Below are 21,690 nucleotides of genomic sequence, written 5' to 3'. Positions count from 1 at the left end.
AAAAAGGAGAGAAAATAAGATCTGGATAATTTTCATGTTGTACCATCTGTGATTTCTGTTTCCGATTCACTTACAACAGTAAACTTTTCCAGTTGTGTCATCCAAAAGAACTGGAAAATGTTCGTTCTAGTTGTTTTCACTGAGTGGATGTTCAACTCCCTGAGGATAAAGTGTACCGATGTAAATTTACTGTGATAGAGTCACACTGCTGCTGATTGTTGCAGAACTACCACTGAGTAGTAAATGCTTCACTGCTCTGTTACCCAGGGGGCTGAGCATTAACTACACTATTGAACAGCAAATGCTTATCATCCCCTGTAATTCAAACTATATAAATCACTGAAAAGAGACAATGTGCCTGCAGGGAACTCACATGGTCTATAAAAATGTAAAAATCTGAACTATATTTAGCTGACAGAGCTATACTTAAAAAAAAAAAAAGTATTCAAATGATAGTCTTAAATGTTAGCTTCATCTAGTGAAGCTTTGGTGGTGTTTAATCTTTTCTGCAAATATTTTCATCTTTAACAACATATTTAAAAAAAATAGGATTAAAAAGTAAAAATTATTACTTTCTTCTTTGCCTACACTCTCTCTCTCCTTCAAGCATTCACACCATGTAGAGTGATCTCCTTTAAAAACACTGTTAGAGCACAGTATTTTTCTTTAATTGAGCATCTCTGTCTACTTTGCTTAAAAACCACTAACAGAAGGTTTAAAATATCATGGTAGTAAAACACGCATCCATCAAAAGGAGGGGACACAATTACCTTCTGTTTAAAGACAGGTCTTCTCATAAAGGACTTATGCAAGGATCACTGTACTGAAATATGAAAAGCAAGTTAAAACATTCTTTCTAAGGAACTGTACTGTGACCGAAGTAATAAACTTTCATTCCTGGATAAGCAAACACTTAATCTGAAGTGGACACAAGTAGGTTCATTAACATCAGTGAATTACTCATACTTGTAAACTTAAATACATACAAGTATTTGCAACATCAGAGGACTTTATGATAACCTGGTGGTCCATATTCCTTAACACATACATCAAATAACTTTTGTTCCTCCTTTTGGCCTCAACCACGCAATAACCTTTGGATTGGCCTCACCAGCCTTGTTGTAATTATCACGAACTGATTATGCTACTTACTGCAGAGCTGAGGCTTTCAGTAATACTCTCCACTAGAAAACAAAAACATACCAAAATGCCTATCAGTAGAGAAATGTTGACCTTTAATACACAAATAGACAAAGAACAAAACCAGATGAGAAAACCCTCAAGGGAGAACTGGTATTGGACTTGCTGAATTTCATCTAGCATTCAGAGCACTGATGAAAGAGATGGTTCAGAGCAGATTTCGAAAATGATCACAATCAATCAATGTTTAAAAGGGGTCAGAATCAAAATGAAGTAAGAATACTAAAGCCTTTATGTTATTAACCCACAGATAGCTTAGTGTTTTCTTACTTTTATCTTTTATGAAGGTGTTCTAATGAAACAAAGAAGATTTTGATTTTTGAATCTTATGAAAGATTGTCATCAATGGTTTATGTTTGATACTTACTTTTTTCCTTTCACAGAGGAAACATTTGTAAATAATTAGCATAGGTCTACCATAGTCTGTGAGCCTGAACTAACCAACAGCAATGGGTGATTTTAAACAGAAATATAATTAAGCAATGTGAATATGTTTGAAATGTTGAAATGAAAACATGAGGTATGATTTCAAAACTAATACAGATAAATCTAGAAAACCTAAAAAGAGTTCTCTCAGGAAAGAAGGAAATGTATATATATACTTATCTAAGAAAAGTATAATACTTATCTAAGACTACTTATTAAGAAAGTAGCAAATAGTGCCAGCATACTTGGGATGCATTATCAGGGTACCTCATTACCAAGAACAGAGTCTTTCTTTATATATCCCTAATGCAGCTTGAATGTATTGCTTTGACTTGTCTTCAAATGCAAAGTAGACAGTTAATTATAAACTAAATTCAGGAAGCTCAGAGAAAACAAAACAAACAAAAAAAACCACTGGTCTTCTAAAAGCAACCGTTTTATACAGTCAGTTGCTTTATCATTTATTGCCTATTATATGCTCACCACAATGTCAACACTGAGAATAAAGCGGAATGTACTAAGAAATGATAGTTAAAAATCTATAATTTGGGATTAATTCCAGAAAATTAATGCAATACAGCAATGGTTTAATATGCTGGCAAAACCAACCCTTATAAGTAATACTCCAGACTGCATACCAGTTCTAGAATTCCAGATGAATTTGAGATGCTAGTCCCACAGGACTACTCAAGTGGAAATGAGCTCATGCTTCAATATTTTCATATCAGAGCCATTTGCAGTACTAGCACCCCACAGTAAATTTCTTAGAGAAATATTGATTCTAATTTCCAATGCCCACAGACAGCAAAATCCGGTCATTTCACTTTGGAGACCTCTCTGCAACCTGAACCAGCCCCATTTGATATTATTCTGATATTAATCTAAAAAGTGTCACCCTCACCTGAATAAACATTGGACATCCATAACTTCATCTGTCTGGAAAAAATCTGAAAATGAATAAACTCATTGATTTCAAAAATTGTCTCCCAATGTTACTCATTAGTTGGTGCAGATTGCTGAGGTGCCACCAACTGAAATGGTGACATTTCACACCAACAAGGCCTTGCTGGGTAGCGTACGGTGTTAAGCATGTGTGTGTATACTTGCATAAGCACGGCTCAAGTGCAAGTAATCTCTACATCTTTGGGCATATTGTGATGCGAAGCATGCAAGTCCTATGCATTATAATCAGAACTTTTAGTTTATTTTGCTCCTAAAAATTTTTAGTTTCCCCTTGACAAAAAACAAAAAAAAATCTAAGTGAAGAAAATTAGGCCTCTTAAAAATTAATCTCAATTGCATTATATTCAAGACCCACTATTACACTTCACGCTCATTATATCTGACCTAAAAAGAATATTAAAAACCTCATTATTTTGTTGCTGGCTTTTCTACCTAATTATTACCACAACAGGCAGGTAGTCATTATGCTGATTACTCAAGACTGAGATGTAAATAATTCACGTGGGGGTTAATAATCAGATAATAACAGTAAGCCTTCATTCTGTATAATTAAGTCAAATGACATGATTTATTCTGGGGCAAATCTACCTTCAAAATGAAACATTTTATGATATTACAATCTTTTTAAATAGCCCTACACTTTGTAAGCATGCTATATACAGAGGTTGCTTAAACTCTAAAATTTAGGCCATTCATGAAATTTAAATGGAAAGGGGACTTTTTGTTTTAAAATTGCAATCATCTATATTTGTTATTAATGTTGGATACCATTAATTAATTTCCCTTTTTCAGCAGTCCATATATTGCAGAATCACGGAATCGTTGAGGTTGGAAGGGACCTCTGGAAGTCCTTCTGTCCAACATGCTTTTCAAGTAGGGCTGCATTTATTGATTGCCTCCAGAAACTTGTGCATCATAACATTCCTATAGGAAAATGCTGAACTGCTAATGTGGCCAATGACAAAATTATCTTAGAATTTCTAAAAATAAATTATAATTTATAATGTAGAGACTTTCTTGTATTAACTTATCATTGGAAACTGGGATTACAAACTTCTCTTCTACTGTGCATTTTTCGCTGTTTTTCTGATATTTTATTAATGCCAGATGATTGAAAAGGGCAAGGGGAAAAGCAAGCATTCTGCAGGGTAAATGGGAAGAGAGACGGACAGAGCTTTTCTTAAAATGTCACTGCTTATAAGGAGCTTGTGACAGCCCAGCATTATATAAGGCTGGCTTTTTAAAAGGTATTGTTAAACACACACTGATTTCTCCCATATTTTTAGTTCGCTATTTTAATCACCTCTATACTGAGATCTTAAAAGTATTTTGAATTGCTACATGTTACAATTCATTGTCATCTTTTCGAGTCACTGGAGCAATGCTGTCCCAAATCACGACAAAGTAGGAACTTTATGGCTGTCAAATGAAGTTACTGGTAGCTGAAGAAAACAGTTACTTCTTTAGCAAAAAACTTCAAAGCCCTCTGTGCATGATCTGGCTCATTATGAGAACTCATCATGATGGGATCTGGAGCGTATGTGTGCATGTGTTGCTAGAGTGCCTTTCAGTTTATTTGCACACACACATTGACTAGATTATCCCTTGGGGTCAGGACTCATGGGTTGCCCAGTTGTGACTGTCATCAGAGACATTACATTCGATGTAAATGTGGCCATGGCTTTAAACCAACTGGTAGGTTTATTTATTTATTTATTTATTTATTTATTTATTATGCAAGAAACTGTTACTGAACAAATTCAGAGAGATATAAAATACAACAACAAAAAATATATTGGTTTTGATATATTCAGTTTAACAACCCTAGAGAGAATCTACATCACAGTTTTTTGAGGTTGTCTCATCTATATACATTTTTAACTAGTGAAGATTATTACAGATTTTAAGACCATTAAGAATTAATGCAAACACAATTATAAGAGGTGTCATTAAAGTAATTTATGTCTTACTATAAAGATCTAAAATAAAATATTTTTCACATTTTTTTTTTCTTAAAATGTATCTAAAATGTAACTGATCTGCACAGAGAACAGTAGATAATCTTAGGAATCTTCCTACTTTAAATGGAGGTCAAGTAACAAGAAGTGATTATTTTTCAGTAGTTGTTTAGTATATTCAGTCATTTAACACCTTTCTTAGAAATGGTGTGCTTAGATGGCCTTTTCAAACAGTGATCAGGCCTGTGTCTCTCTGGAGTCAACTCCTTAAGCTTTTCTGAGCCATTGTGATCTTCTGGTAGAGGAGAAATACACAGGAAGAGGTAAGGCTAGGATTTCCTTAACAGAAAACAAAAAGCATGAAAGGAAGAATGGATTCTGGAGTGGGGTACATCTGAAGTCCATGTCTTTGCCTATATTGCTGTGGTATTGAAGGTTTTCTCCCCCCCCTTTAAAAACTCATCTAGTTCTTGTGTTTGGGTTAAGGCTTGTTTCTGTAAGTCAGAAGGAGAAGCCATCTAGTGAGTCTGATGCTCTGAATAGTTAGCCAGAGAAAGCTGAGAGTCAACACGCATAAGTGCTCAGTGAAATATTTATTAAAGTTTAGAGTTAAGGGTGTTTAAGGCTGGGAAGAGACAGCAGCGTTACTTCACCAGCTTTATCTTTTCTTTTTTTTTTTTTCATGCTGGGAAATTCAGAGAATATGACTCCACCAGTAAGCACAGAAAATGATCTTGGGCTTTTCATTCTTGTGCTTTCTTTATAATTTACCTTCTCGAGTGCTGACAGAAGCTCTGTTCTAATTGTAAATCTGAATCTGCTGAATATTGATTACCAAGAGATCTGATTGTATTTGTCCAAAATAATGGAGATGAGTAGCTGACTTTAAAGACAACTCTAAACTTCTCCATCTAACAATATAGATCATAGATTAATGAGCTCTTAAAGTAATTGGGTCAGCCATAAATAGGGTTGTTTGCAAAGACACGAATACATTAATTTGTAAAGGTCATATTGATAGCATCGCTGAGAAGTATTATATTATTTATATCCCAGTTTTGAGGATTGATTGGTTGTAATCAGACTGCATCTGTTTCTTTCAAAGGTGTTCAAAATAAAGAGTGCCCAGGAGGTTTCTTCCATGTAGTCCACAATGCAGAGGAAATACTTATGTCCAGGGCAGAAAAGAATTTGTTTAAGTAGTCATGCTGTTGGCATTAGTTTCTTTAAAGGGAATTGGGATAGAGCATATCTCCTATGAAGAGTTGAAAAAAGCAGTATTGATTTCTGGATGTTTACTTCAAGAAAGAAGAAAAGAATGAATTTCCTGGTATTGGAGGTCCAAGGGATTATTACAGACAAGGGAAAAAAATAGGATCTACTTGTTCAGTATCTGTCTGATAAACTGTTCTCTACACACTGGGGTACACCTTGGAGACATACATGTAGGGGCCTCTGCATTGTATTCCATTATGTTTCAGTGGACTTTTGTTTTTTTTCCTCAACCTCTAGATGAACTCTTTTCATACCACACTGAGAAATAAATGATTTATTTCAGGACTTCTGACTTGTCTGACTGAACCTAACATCCCAATGATCTTTGGGAAGTACGAACCTAAAAAGGTTGTGATTTTACAACCTTCCTTGCCTGTACTTGTCATGAGAATATAAGAAACAGCAGCACTGCAAAACTGTGAATTAAAAATGCTCACTCACTTTTTGCTTAGCTTTGTAGATGTTTTCCAGCCTGTCTTGTCTCTTCCTGAGCTTCTCCATCAACGTGTTAGAGAATGAGAATTGAATGTAGTTTTCTAAGCCATTAAATTAGAAATAAACTGCACAGTATACTGCTGCCTTCAGCAGATTCCTGGAAGACTTAAACCCCGATGTTGTAGTCCTTATTTACTCTATGCAAACAAAAAACCCTCAGCATAAGCTGCAATTAAAATAGAACTTATCCCATGAATCTTAATAGAAATCCAGCCCTGCTGGATAATTTACAGTTTAAAGTTTCACATTGAAAGTTTCAGGTTTTGAGTTGGGATGATCACAGGGGAGACACTACAGCATGAAAACAGTATCCAATAAAAAAGAAATGAGGTACTAAAAAGGCCAGACTTAAAAAATGCCAGAGGAAAGAACTGATAGCTAATCTGAGGAAACACCTCATCAGGAATAATTTCATTATTTTTGTTGTGGTTTAACCCGGCTGGCAGCTAAACACCACACAGCCGTTCGCTCACCCTCCCCCCTCCCTCTCTGGGATGGGGGAGAGAAACGGGAAAGTGAAGCCGGTGAGTTGAGATAAAGACAGTTTATTAAGACAGGAATGTAATAACAATAATACTAATAATTATTAGGAATAACAATAATAATAATAATAGTGATAATGATAATAGTATTAATAATAATAATGTGTAAGAAAACAAGTGATGCACAACGCAATTGCTCACCACCCGCTGACCGATGCCCAGCCTATCCCCGAGCAGCCGGCCCCCCACCCCGGCCAGCCACCCCTATATATTGTTTAGCATGACGCCAGATGGTATGGAATACCCCTTTGGCCTGTTTGGGTCAGCTGTCCTGGGTCTGTCCCCTCCCAGCTCCTGCTGCACCCCCAGCCTGCTCGCTGGCAGGACAGAGCGAGAAGCCGAAAAGTCCTTGGCCTGGTGTAAACACTGCTCTGCAACAATTAAAACATCAGCATGTTATCAGCGCTCTTCTCATCCTAATCCAAAACATAGCACCCTACCAGCTACTATGAGGAAAAATTAACTCTGTCCTAACTGGAACCAGGACAATTTTCTACCTAATTTTCCCTATTTATAAACTATGCATGAACTGACTGGGAAAGCCTCAGATGTAATCCTTATTTAAAATTCATATGAACAAATTTCTACAAAGCCTTTATTATGAACTGCAAGGGAATTTTCAGCAGAAAGCTCTGTGTGAGGCAGTTGGATCAATGAATTACTTTGATATGACTACTTACAGTGTATAAAAATAAATAAAAATAATAATCAAATGCAATAATTTTAAAATTTCCATTTAAGAGTACCTGCATATTCAATATTGTTTGGAATATTTTAAATGGAATTTCATCGCCTCTTAAATTATTACAGAACTAAAAGTTTATAACAGAAATGGACTAGATAAAGGAAAGCATTAAACTGATATTTAAACCCTGAAAAATAAATATCTTTAGTCAAATAGTTAAACTTCTGCAGAGTGAAATTTTGGGTTGATCAAATGTTACGAGTTTTCAATAAACTTCTCTGACTGGTTCTATTAAAAAATCTACTGAAATAGGTTATCTACGTAATTCAGTTTCTATCTACCACCAACAACAGAGTAAAGAAAATAAGTAAGAAATAAGGAAATTCTAAAATAACACAAAAATTCATTTTAACTCAGCTTTTCTTGAGGAACTAATGCAGTCAGCATCCTTGCATGTCAGACACTGAAGCAGTCCATGCTATTTCAACTAAGAAACAATCATACCAAACGTCTTTAAAAACTTACTATAAGATCACACACAGACAACTGCAAACAGCATCACTTCATTCATAGTCAGCCTCTCCCAGATGAAACTTTGCTGTCTTTTCATCTAACTTTCTGTGGCAGCATGCTCTTTAAAGTATATATCTAGCAGGCTCCTGTTCTGGTTTTGGTTTTGTTTTCTGTAATATTTATGCACATAGATTCCCTTTACAGAACATGAGTGATGTGAAATGAGCTGCAAGAGGAGTTGGAAGCTCTGTGGAAAAAAGGGCACTAGGACACAATATGTTTTCTGTCAGGTTGAGAGGAGGTTCAGGATAACTTTATTTAACACCCGCATAGCAGAGTGCTAAGCTCGTAAGTGCACAATGACAATATTAATTTGCATTCCCAACAGCAAGTGTTTACAATGAAAACTCAAGCGTCATTAGGACATAGACTAGCCATAAAATGGAAAATACTTAGCCAGAAAGGATAACAGAAGTAGGTCAGAATAGCACTTGGCTGGAATCAGTAACACTGTAATGTAACAGGTGACACTCCGGCCGGGGCAACTAAGCAGGCTAGTAAATCATCAGCAAAATGTAGTATATTTTTATTAAAAATAAAATGTTGTACATATTGTGGTCTTGAATGTCGAGGACTGTTTTCCCATATACCCAATGACCATGTATTTTCCAAATGCAAGCATCTTTCATGATAGCATTATAAACACATGTTGCAAAACTATGCTTTAAACACACTGTTTCTTTACTTTAAGCAGTAGATTTCAGGTATGTAAGTGATTTTGAATCACTTTCAGTAATAATCATTGTTTAGTTACCAATTAAGATTTAAAGCTGAACATAGTTATGTGCTTCATATTACTGGAAAAGTTAGTTATTTTCCTGATAAATCTAAGCCAGTTTTACTATTTCTCCTCAATCTTAAAGGTTATCTTCTAGTTAGCTGTCAGGACGTATATTCATTAGTATTTTAGAATAAAAACTTTTGTCCAAGTTATATGAAGATTGTTTTCAAACTACCTGGCTAGGTTTCAGTCAGATGATGTTTCATCATGCTGAAGGTTACTAGCGGAAGCATAATAAGATGGTCTAGGCTATTAACTGAATCTGCAGAGATATTTAAGTGGTAGAGCTTGGGTTTACTTCTCACCTGAGGAACTTCACTGTTTTCATCCAGGAGCCACCACTGCATGCTCTCCTGAATTAATGAATTCTCTTTATAATATGGTCTAATTGGTGAATAGGACATAAGACACCTAAGCATGCCTTGCCAGGAAATTGCTGGTTTTGAAGCTATAGCTATAATTTCAGACTGCAATAAATGTGCACATAGTCAGCATGGGGGAAGCCTAAGACATTCATCACCATCTGATGCTGGCTGCTGGCTAGAAACACAGAAAATGGTGCCTGTAACCTCCAGGGAGTTAGTCCATCATTAGATTAACCACCACTAAGGTAAGGCCATAGATCATTAAAAAAGACAGGCGCAGTGTTGGCAATACAAGAATAATAAGTAGAAAAACTTGCACCGTCACTTTGCGTAGGAATGCGGGAGAAGCCTTACAGACTGCTGGCAAGGCAGGGGAGGGCGAACAGGTAGTCAGTACCGCAGGAGAAAAATGATGAACCACGTTGCTATTCAGCAGATGTGTCTTTGCTTATCAAGTCTATCTGCATTTACAGTACACTATGAGAACTAAATACATCAGTTACTCAATGTCTAAACATGCTTTTCCCACATGAAAAATACGTTTGGCTATCCTGATAAGAGCTTAAATGCTTTTCATTTAACCTTAGCTTTCTCTACTTCAGTTTTAATGACAAATTGTTATGAAGTATTTTCCAGCTAACCTGCATAGCACAGACAGAGCTGCTAGGGAATACTACAACATGAATATATGGAGGCAGACTCTCTCCCTGTTCTTCACAGGAGCGCTGTCCTCAGGTACTTTCTATCACTGCATGACTAGAAAAGGCAGCCAGTTTTCGTTCAATATCAGTAAGGTCTTTAATGTAAGGCCATCACTTCTGGAAATCTTTTAAGTCCTTTTGTACTCACTAATTGATTAGAGTGTTCAAGGAGAAAATCCGGGGATGAGTTCAGAGCAATGGGTGCACATTTTATTAATTTTTTTTTTGCATCAATGGAAGGGCAAGACTTCATTTTGAGGGGTCCTCAGAGACAGCAGATGGTTATTTATTAGGCTAAGTGCTGAATCCCACAGCACCTAGTATTCAGGATTATTATTCTTACATTTAATTTCAGCCTACCCCTTCCTTTTCTTTATGCTTTACAATTTCATGAATGGAAATGAAAGTATAGGGAGAGAGTCAATGTCGTTCAACTCCTCCTTCTGCAATTTAGCAGACTTTGCACTGTTTAACATCTGGGCCCCTTTGTCACCCACTGGAATTTGGAAGGTCTTCCTTTTCCACACCAAGTTCATTTCCTCTTGTGATTTGTCATTTATACACTACCCAGTCAATATATATAAATATATAAATATTTTTCAGAATGGAGCAAAACATATACCAGCAAGATGCTAATTTGTTTTGTAGTCTCCCAAGATTTTGATTTTTGGCAGAAAAATAGCATTTTGATAGCAAATTCTATTTGCACATTTGTGCAATACTTTTAGAAAGCAGTGGTATACTGGCAAAAACCTTAAACACTTATACACTCTGTGCTTTTATGAAATTCCAGGGATTGAAGATATATAAGCAATGTGATCCTAGCAGTCTGTGTTCTGCAATACCTTAACTGAACCAGAGCATGTTCCTGTGATGGTGGTGATCTCCAGTGCACTGATGTAAATTCTGCAATAGCTAACACTTGTCATAAACTCTGCTCAGACAAATCCCCCTCTACTTTAACGAGGCTCTGCAAGGAGTGGTATCTCATCTTTGTCCCTTGTTTTCTCTCTCCCTCACATACAGATTGCTGTACTGCTTACTGGGGAACTGGGCCCCAAACTGGTACTCTGACTGAATAAAATATACTGAATTAGTTCAGTCGTTTATCAATCAAGAAATAGTGACTTACTGAGGTGAATATTAACAAACTGAAACAGCTAGAGCATTAATGAAGACTGTGTAAACAAACTATTAAAAAAATAAAGGATGAAAGATAGCAAAGAATATTGTTTATCCGCTGATTCTTAAGGGGATAGAGAGATCCCCCCCAGTATGGAGTGGCCTGTATTTTCATTTAATCTTTAAAAAAAACACAACCCAACAACCTCCCCCCTTAAAAAAAAAAAAAAAGAAAAAAAAGAAAAAAAAAAGAAAAAAAAAGAAAAAAAAAAGAAAAAACAACCACAAAACTTAGTAAGCATACAAGCATCCTCTGGAAGAAAACACTACTTCTAATTAGAATAGTACATTATTTATGTATCTAGATTTTAATTGCACTCACTTGATATACTCATTAAAATTATTTTCATTACAATCAAGCTTTTTACTTCTTTTATAACCACATTAGACTTAAATGTCAAAGTAAGAAAAAATGGCCTAAACAAAATTCCAGCAGCAAGCATCCCCTGAATCTGAAATACACCCTATTTCTCTTGATAGAACTACTTCTCCTAAGCCTCCATGTTGCTCCCCAGTAACCTCAGAAAGATACTCTTCCCTGCTCGCACAGCAGCTCCTGCCGCCCGCCGTCTCTCACCTTGACCACAGCTGCCCTCAGCAGGGGCCATGGCCTATTTCTGCCTCCGGCCTTGGTGCTCCTCCTGTTCCCTGGCCTGGGCTCTCAGCACCCATCTCCCTTTGCACAGCACAACCCTCTGCAGCCCCTGCCTGGATGCTTTCTTAATGGTATTAATGGACTATTAGTTAGTACCCTTAATGGTTTTAAGGGTATTAATGAATATTGCAGCAGGGCCCCTGCATGAATCTGAACTGAAGCAATGTTAACAGGGGCAGAGGGAGAGATTTACAGTCGTCCTGGACTTTTAGTATGTATCTCCTTCATTACAGGAGATCCTTGTCTTGGTACTTGGCTCTCCAAGCCTGGCTGCCTCGTGCAACAAGGCTTGGGGTGCAGCTGAGCCCATGCAAGGGACCTCACCATTCCTACTGCACAGTCTGGATACATTTCTGCTTCTAAAGGTCAATCAATTTCTTGTTAGTAGTGCCCCTCTTAGTCCCTCCCCACATCTGAATTTCCACGAAAAAAAAGCCACGTCACACAGTCAACATAAGACATCCCATAACACACTGTGGAGTGGATTCCACCTCCATGCAGAGTCGTCAGGTGTCTTTTCAGTTACTTCAGAGAAAGCTACATTAAGTCATACATGCTACACACTGTTTTTAAAAGAGGGAGGGAAATATCAGAGAGGGATATATGAAAATTCTTATTCCATAATGGTAACTAGTGAACCAAGTGAAATGAAATTTGATAAATTTTCAAAGACCTCAGTCCAGCAAAGTACTTAAAGATAAATTTGAAAGTTCCCCACGTCACTTTGATTTTTAGAAGTACACAGATGCTAAACTACTTAGTGTGGAAAGTCCCATGTAGGTGCACAATACATAATAACTGCATTTTTGGAGTCAGTTTGTTAAATTTCTTGCATTCTTGGAACACCTGACTACCCTTTGAAAATGTGTAAAAGATTTCTGAATCACTTTTTTAGATGATAAAATAATAATAAAAAACACCTCTAAATTAGTTTAATCAGTTCTTGTATTAGCTTAGTTTCAGTTCACTGGAACGTCTTTACTTTATACTCCATTTCTTTTAAAAAAATCTAAAAAATTGATACAAGTAAACTTACAAAGAACAATTGCAAATAACTGCTGGATTGCAAGTCTTTACTATGATAATTAAATACAAAGTAATTTTTTCTCAATAATTCAGTTATTTCAACATTTTGGGCACTGAATTATAAGTATTACCTTTGCACTACTACATGCTGCTTTATCATGTCAGCCCATCTGGGCCACTGAGGAAGGTTCAGTTTAATTATTCAGAGAGCTGAATTCCTGCTAAGAAGTTGAATTAGTATAAAAATATTTTAATGTGCATCATTTCAGCATCTAGTAATGTAACTAGCATTTTTTCCCCCTAAGGAAAACATATTCATTCTTCTTTTTTCCCCTTGCAATAAAATAATTTACTTATTATTTCTGTTACAAAGCCAAATACAAAAGAGCAATTTCAGAAATGCCTTTTCCCTTTATCAGAAATAGATCAATTAAATTTTATTTAAACAAAACCCAAAATAGCCACACACAAGGCCTATACAGTAAGAAATGAAATAACAGAATTGAAAGTTTTAAAATGTTCTTATACAGTAGAGCTATCGGTTTTCTGTATTGAACACAGTGAAACTCTAGGGAAGTTCAGACCAAGGTTGATATTTTTAATCTCTGAGGATAAGGCCCATCCTAACCTGTAAAATGTAGCATGGACATGAAATAGTACATAAAAAATAAAAAATAAAAAATCAGACTATTAAAAACATTACTGAGTTGGGATAACACATTTCTAAGTATCACTCTCTGGCTCTTCTCAAAATACCAGGCAAGTGTTCCCCAGCAACAATGAGGTTTCAACATCATAACATTCTTCTTTCAACAATAGCAGATAAGACTGTCACACACACAGACACACCGCATATTTCCAGTAATCTTACTAATCAAGAATCATTCTGATCTGACTGTACATCCTTGCTGTACTGATTGTAAATTGCTTTTCACCAAAAATACAGATGTGCTGCTGCTGAAAGGTCTTTGTGGTCAAAAAATTTGAGAACACTCTATTCTATGATTCTATTTCTAAGAGCTTTCTGGTGATTGAATACACGTGAAAGATACATAGAAAACAGGGGCAGTTTTTGTCCTCTTTTTATTACCAACTTTTTTTGAGCACACTCCGTATCTATAACGACAGCCATTAAATTTGTAAGGCAGCTGTCCACAATGGGGGTCAGAGCTCAGGTGATTAAATTCTTTTTAGACAGATTTCACTCTGCCTAATTAAAAAATAATATATATATATATAATATATACGTAAAGCAATTTTTACTAGCTGAAACCTCAAAAGACTGGCCATGTACCAAGTGGGGTTAGTGGTCAACTGTAGCTCCATTTTGCCAGAAGGTCAAATCACTCTCCGCTATTTCTTATCCAACAAGCTTGAAAGGATCTGTAGTCTATCCTATATGAAACACATTACTTTGAAGACAGGAGTGGTGGAATTTTCCTCAACATTCCAAACTTATAGAAGACTCTTTACAGAAAATGCATGTATGGAGTTTTTAAAATAAATTTTAAAGAAATGAGAAGATTTAGAAAGAAGGATTGGAGTCTGAGTTACCTGTAATAGCAGTCTCAAAATCCGGCAGAGTTCTTTGCCGCAACCCTACTGGCCAAGGCAACGTTGACTTAGGCAAACCACCAAACTCCTTAGTAGAAAGAAAGTCCTTCACACTTAACGGAGGCTGTAAAGAATGATACACAACAGCAGCATACTGACATAGTCACTTCTGAGAGAGCCTCATCCCCGAAATCACCCATCAGTTGTGCCTATGTGTGATCTTTCAAACCCCGTGTGTCTCTGGATAGCTGTAAATCAGAAGACCACATAAAGTGTAATCATTACCAAAATTACAGGATACAGTGCAACACAGTAACTCTGAGAACACTCTTTTTTTTTTTTTTACAAATGTATCTCTATGCAAAAAATTTCAAATGAAATACATAAACCTGATGCTGTGTATTTATAATGCATATCTATCAAATCCAACATCATTATTTTCCTAACAGAAATGGTGATATTTGACACACTTGCTCAATTTAATTTCTGCTTCAAATTTCAATGGAAGATCAACCCCTTAGTTCTCTCACTGAAAATCTCAAAAAAACAGTGATATTTTAAGTTATTGTTCGTTGTGTATAAATTGTAATTCCTCTGAAATATACTGCCTTAATAAGGGGGAAATTATTGCATGGTACAGACAGAAATGAAAGTGAAATAATTGGCCTTCAGTGTTTGAGCAACTTTGTTCCTTTGTATTCATTCAATTTGTGTCAGTGAATTTAAGATTTCATTACAGAGTGAGCTATTGGTTCTAATAAGATGCTACTGAAGTATTATTGCTGCTTCGAAATCATGTTTAAATGATGTACCCTGTGAGGTTAAGTTTTAAGGGCTAAATCATCAGGGAAAAGTTAAAAAAGTAAGTCACTGTACTCAGTAGTTAACACTGGTTCCTGACAGAGCCTGAGCAAGAACTTGCCTGTGAAGTGCATCGGGTGGATAGCACAGAGGCAGTCTGAGTGATGGCTGCCTCCTTACTTCTCATAAAAGGGGAGGAAAGGCCCAGGAAGGTTTTCTGATGTTGCAAATCCCACCGCCTCCTGTGAGCCAGTGTCAGGGCACTGGATGGGAAAAAAGCGAAGGCATTTCCATCTATTTCACGCACACAAAGTAAAAGATATTTAAAAGATATTCTTACGAACATGAGTGCACTCTCATTTCCTTTTACTTCATTGTGTGCCTAGTACTACTTTCAGTCTGGCTCATATAATTTAGAGGGTCTGACATCTATTGCCCTGATGTCATTTATCACCAGCCCATCTCCATTTTAGAAGCACAGATACTCAGTGTACAATTTTTACTGTAAAATTGGATTTGTTTGTTGTGACAGAGTAGGCTTGTTGAATTTATGATTTAACATTGAACATCCTTCACCTTGAAAGCAGCTCTCCTGCCATAAAAGCAAAGCATCTCTCTCATGAGGACACTATAATATCACAGTACAGATGCCCATCCTGTAGACAAGTTTGTGCCAGTAGAAACTAACTTAATTTCCTGAGACATTCCAGTGTTTAGCTCTATTTTTCACTTTACAAGGATAAATATTGGGAAATACTTCATGCCAGTGTAATAACTGTCCATCGGTAGAACAACAACAACAACAAAAAGTTTGATCAGTTCAGTTCAAGTGAATATTCAGTTCAGAATGGTTGGGTGAAAGAAAATACAAAAAACATGTTGAAAAAACACACGTTATTTGTCTGATTGTTGTTGCCTTTGTCTGTGCTTCACAGAAAATCACTAAATTATTTCATATGTATTTTGGAATGAGACTTTTCAACATGGGTGGGTATTATATTCAAAACTGTATTTTTGGCCTTCCTCAAATCCTTTGCCATTGGGTATACTGCTTTGCTCTCTCCTTATGCTTCTGTCTGCTCCTCCCTGATCTCACCCTACAATTACTGTCAAGTTTCCTAATAAAACTACCCTTAAATTGGCCTTAATTAATATGATACATAGGAACAGGAACGACATGCTGTTTCCAGCTTGTCTTGAAATTTTCACAACTTAAAGCCTGCAAATTATCTTAGAAACTTCCACTTCTGAGATAACAAAGTTCTGCACTAGCTCAGTCTCTTTATCATGCAGGGGACAGCTCGTTCAATTCCAGCAGCGCTGATGTGTCCACCTAGTTCCATCCCTGAAATGCAAACCAACATGCTGCAGCTACTCATTTTCCGAGAATAATCTCTTATTCCCACCTAAAGTCTCTTCCATGATGCCTTGCCTTCCTTTCCTGTTTTAGATCATCTTTATCAGTAGAAGACCTGCAAAAAGCTAGCTGCAGCTCATTTTCTCCAGTCAAGAAAGTATCCTATCCTTAAAAGTATCCCTACCTTATAAAAAGTATACTACAAGAAAGTATCCCTATCCTTATCTGCTGCAACTTTTTCTGTGCATTCTCCTTCTCTAAAAAAAAGGTAGCTGCTGCCAGCTATTAGGGTACCTAGCAATTTTCTAGCAATTTTCTACCAAAGTAAACACTGTCAGGCTATAATTACCACCTGTCAACACTCCGCTTAACCTTAAGGGATGTTGCAGACTAAAGCTTCTCATATCTACCTGGATCCATTTACAACCTTAAAAGGGGAATCAGTTCAGATGGAGATTTTTTTTTCCTTTTTTTTTTCTTTTTTTTTTTTTCCCATTATATTTTTAATTAGGGTCTGTGTGCTCCTTGGGCAGGAGAACGAACATCCCTGGCAGAATAGCTGGATTCTGCAGTACTCTAGAGATGTTATGGACGCATTATTTAAATAGAAATATTTATGAAGCAAACAAACAAACAAAAAACAGAGAACCATCATGTGCTCTCTTAATACTAAATTCCAGCTCTTTTACACTGTTCTTGATCCTCATGCATGGAACTTTCCTGGCCCACAGCAACCATATTGAAGAAAAAGATGCATGGTGCTTGATGTCATATTTTATTCTCCCTGTTAAGTTTATTAAATTCTGTGGTTGCATGGAACATCAGAGCATCATGGACCATGTATTTCACAACATAAACTTTCAGCAAATCATCCATCATTTACAAAGGTTTAGCCCAAAGAGTGAGGCCTTTTTAACAGAGGCAGGCAGACTTATGAGCTCTTGATGTATCTATTCTTTGACTGTAGGAATGTGCATCCTTGAAGGAATTTTGGTTGATTGCACAATTGGACCATAAGGCACCCCAAACAAAAGATGTATAAACTTACTTTTTTTTCTTTCCTTTTTTTTTTTTTTCCTGGGAGGCAGTGAAAGATTATTGTACTAAGGGCTCAACTCTTCGCAGATGTTTTTTTCTGTCTTCCTCAAGCTGTTCAAATTTTATATTGCCTAACTTCCCATTTTGATTTCTTTTCTACTACTGTATATTTCTCCCTTACTAAGAATAAATCACCAGAAGAAGCTATTTTGAAAATGGCCTGGATGTGTTTTAACCAACAAATCCAGTGTAATCAGCAGACCAGGATTCTTGAACTTGAATGTTTATTTTAGAGCCACATGCCATGTTTAATCAGTTTTACTAATACTGCAAAGCACTATCTGCTTTGACAAGAATATGTTGATCATATTACAGAATGATTACTGCTAATGGAGATCTTTTAGACAAGATTAGATTTTGCCTCTGTCCAGATGCCTCAAAGAACGTTATTAGTTTTTGGTGTCATATTTTCGTAACATTAATATGATCAGCTTATGGGCTTGCTCATGTGCTATAACTGCAGCAATTTATCTGACAGTTAAACTGTCAGGATTATGCAGCATCTAACCCAATGAATACTGCTACAATCTGTATCAAATTAGGCAGTGCCTGCACAATCCTACCATAGCTGTGATTTGACCAGTGAACGTTCTGATGAGCTCCCAGCCTCTGAGATCCAAAAAATTACATTGTGAAGCTCAATAGATGTTTCCAAGAAAGCTGATTACTTCATGATATTATTCCAAACGGTGAATCTGCTTATTTTTAGAGAAATCTAGATTTTTTTCATAAATCAGCAAAATGTTATTCAGAGCGGTACTACCCTGACAGCTAATTAATGTGGCACTGTATGGGAAGCCCCTTAGCATAACTGAGCTGTAATAGTAGGTTTTCCATAGGTACAGAAAGTATGATATATTGCTTTGTTTATAAAGCACTTTTCTCTTCTTCTTTCAAAGCTAGTGGATAACTGCATCTACCTTTCCCAATGTATATTTACCAGTTAGACATAACAAATTATAAATGCTAAGAACCATAAAGATAAGATTTAATACATTTTAACTAGAGAGTCTTACAATATCAACCAAGCAACACTATTGCCCTTAAGTTTAATAATACATGCTGCTACGCACTCTGATGGTATGCTTCATTCCTTTTGATAATATGCCTTTAAAACCAATGTCCTTTAGGGTCCAATGGACCATGAAATAGTCTCTGCAAAAGTACCAGTGGTGCCAGTGCTGAGACAAACATTCATTTTGGCTGTCAGCTTTAAGGACTGTGGAAGAAATGAAGCACATTTATTATATACTGATGTATTCTGACTAGATAATCCTTTTCAGTTGTAGGCACTATAAAGGCAAGTGCAGATTACTGTGGGGGTATAGTTAAAAAAAATTCAGATGGGCTGAAACAGTTGTGCTTCCAATTTCACAGTTGGATAATTTGCTTTATAAACTTCTATTTAAGAGAAAGTTTTACTGTCAATGAAGTACGCTAAGTAAACAATCTACAATTTGAAAGAGAGTAAGTTAGAGATACTCAGAAGCTGCTTCCACTTATGTTACATTTATTAATTAATATTGTAGTTTGCTCTTCTATGCTGCAGGCACTTTGAATGTATTTCTTAGATACCAATTTTAATTACAATTCTGTCAAAATTTGCCCTTTAAATTGCCACTCTTTTACAGCACATTGATAGCATGATTATTTCAGTATAGCTATGATAGTGACTATCACACTGAAATCACCAAGACCAGAGGATTTGGAACAGCATACTTCAATTTTAGTACCTTGGCGCATTTTTTTTTCAGTGCATAAACCTCATTTTTTCCCGTTTTACAGCTGGGAATTGGAGGCAGAGGGATTTTTTTTTCCCATTATTCAGTAAATGGAAGGAGAAGCTGTACCAAGACTTCTTACTCTTGGCTACCAACATTAGACCCCAGCCCACTGAGCATGTATTATCAGGTCCCTTAAGAAACACTGATAAGCAATCAGTTGGATGCAATATATCTGACTGAAAGAGAGAGCAGAAAACTAACAACTAGAATTTATTGTTATGCATTTTTTTTTAAGCTTATCAATGCCCAAATCCAATATATTGAAAACTAGCAAAATGGAAGCAGCCTAAAAAGCCAAAAAGCAATGCAATATGAATGCAATGTGCATACTACATGATAACAACACAAGACCTATACCTATTTTATTGAACCCTTTCTTGTTAAGCACAAAGTTTTTCCAAAATTCAGAGGAGGGAAAATCCCTAAGTACAAAGGAGAGTTCACCTCTAAGAAGTGTTACGCATGTATATCTTTGTGAAACTAGCACAGAGAGAAATTGTTCTACAGAGCAAGTCTGTATACATCATATATGCTCATGGACACCAGATGGACTATTAAATACACTATTTATGTATTTATGCCATTCCCACATCAGAACTTCTGCATATTTTCTAATTTACAAGAAACAATTTATACAGCTTCCTTTAACCTAGAGATACAAAATACAGATAGTCTGGTAATCTTTGCAATTCTGATAATAGTTAGATTTATAGTAGACTGAATATGAACTGAGTACTCCACGCACTTCTCTTGCCTATACTTTTAAAATACACATCACAACAACAACAACAGCAAAACCCCCTATTTCTTTAAATAGCTGATTAATATATAACAATCACAAGTCAAAACTGTTTGGAGATTATATTTTGTTTAGTTAGTGAGAGTCCTGTGCTTGAGAGAGAGCAGAACTGACTAGAAACAAGAGCAGGCTGCAGACTTCTGTAACAGCATGGTCTTTCTCCACAGTGAAAAGCACATCGTTCTCTAGTTCCTCTGCTAACGTCTGCCACAGCCAAGGCAACATGTCACCTCTGAAAAGCTGCTTGTATCATATGTTTTATTTCACTGGCATGTCACATTTCAGGAAAAGCAATTTAATCTTGTACTTCACCTATGTGTTACTGCTATCTGTATGCACTTTGAGATCATACATATTACTTATGAGAAAAGGGAAGAAATGCATTTCATCTATATGCAGAATAACATATTCAGAAGCTCCAGTTTTAATTTTCTTTTCCCCCCTCCCTCTCAATGCAGAATTAATTTATCAGCTGTCATCCTACTTTGAAATTACATTGATACACTAATCCGCCATGTGTGTTAATATCAGATTACTGAAAAGGTTACTATACTTTAGCAGGTTTCTGATGTAAACAAATTTCTAGACAAGAACTTCTCAAAGAGTTTAGGTAGAAGTGGTTCCTTGGAAACCAGCTAGTCTCCTAATAAGATGTATTGTACCTGCAAAAATAAAAAAACTTGTTTTCTGAAAACAAAGTTGAGATGCTAGACAGCAATTCATGGAAGTTGCCATAGTTCTGGAAGGAATGATGTTCATACCATGTGGGGCTTTGGCATGAAAACTTAACACACAAGGGAATCAACAGCTCCTTCTTAGCCCTATTGCTCTCCAAAATTATTATACTCTTTGCTAAAGAAGATAATATAATAAACTGTAATGTTGTGACAAGCAGCTTAAAACTTCGAGCAAAAATACACATTTCCTGACTGTATACTTTCACAATTTCTTAACATTCACTTGGCACCAGCAGCAAAGAAATGCATAAGAGAAAATTGGAAGTGCTCTTTGGAAGAATTATAGATTCTTTTATTATGGTACATCTCTCACAGATATTTATCATCTAGTTGGAAAGGAGTATGGCCTTTTATTTATGTCAATTTTCTTAACCAATTAGGATTGTTACCATGATTGCATAGAAATAAAAATTAACTTTTAATAGTTAAATAGCCTGACTCTAAATTTACTTACAGTCTTATAGGGATTTAGTATCATTTATACACTAGTGGGAAATTTTAGTTTAAGTTCTGTGAACTAGCAGTGTTCTGTAAAAACATCTTTAATTTGGGGTTGTTTCTGATTTGGTGCAGCTACTGAACACCCTCAGAGAAAAAAATCTGTTTTGAATATACCCATACAAGAATGTTAGTTTTGTTTCCTAACCAAATGCAAAAGTGAAAAACAAAACACATTTAAAGATTACAAAATATTTCATTCTGTCGAAATAAAATATTTTTTTCCAAATTTTTG

General features: G+C 36.0%; 1 protein-coding gene across 16 annotated transcripts in view; it reads right to left on the bottom strand.

Moving 5' to 3' along the window:
* The window catches only part of LOC308199635 (uncharacterized protein), a 305,939-nt gene that overhangs the window by 81,305 nt on the left and 202,944 nt on the right, over positions 1-21,690 (bottom strand). For 11 of the 16 annotated variants that reach the window (XR_013954765.1, XR_013954766.1, XR_013954767.1 and 8 more), the window contains exons 7-9: positions 14,382-14,629; positions 1,153-1,184; positions 75-823 (exon numbers count right to left, since the gene is read on the bottom strand). Coding sequence is in view for 1 of the 16 variants with exons in the window: in XM_080604065.1 (XP_080460191.1) it covers positions 805-823; positions 1,153-1,184 (51 nt within the window). In the remaining 15 variants the exon portion in view is untranslated. The other 5 variants (XM_080604065.1, XR_013954776.1, XR_013954777.1 and 2 more) reach the window with 5 other exon arrangements.

Source organism: Anser brachyrhynchus (assembly GCF_964034855.1).
Source record: "Anser brachyrhynchus genome assembly, chromosome: 9".
NCBI lineage: Eukaryota > Metazoa > Chordata > Aves > Anseriformes > Anatidae > Anser > Anser brachyrhynchus.
Note: the sequence above shows the minus strand (reverse complement) of the source record. Positions and strands in the feature narration are given on the sequence as shown.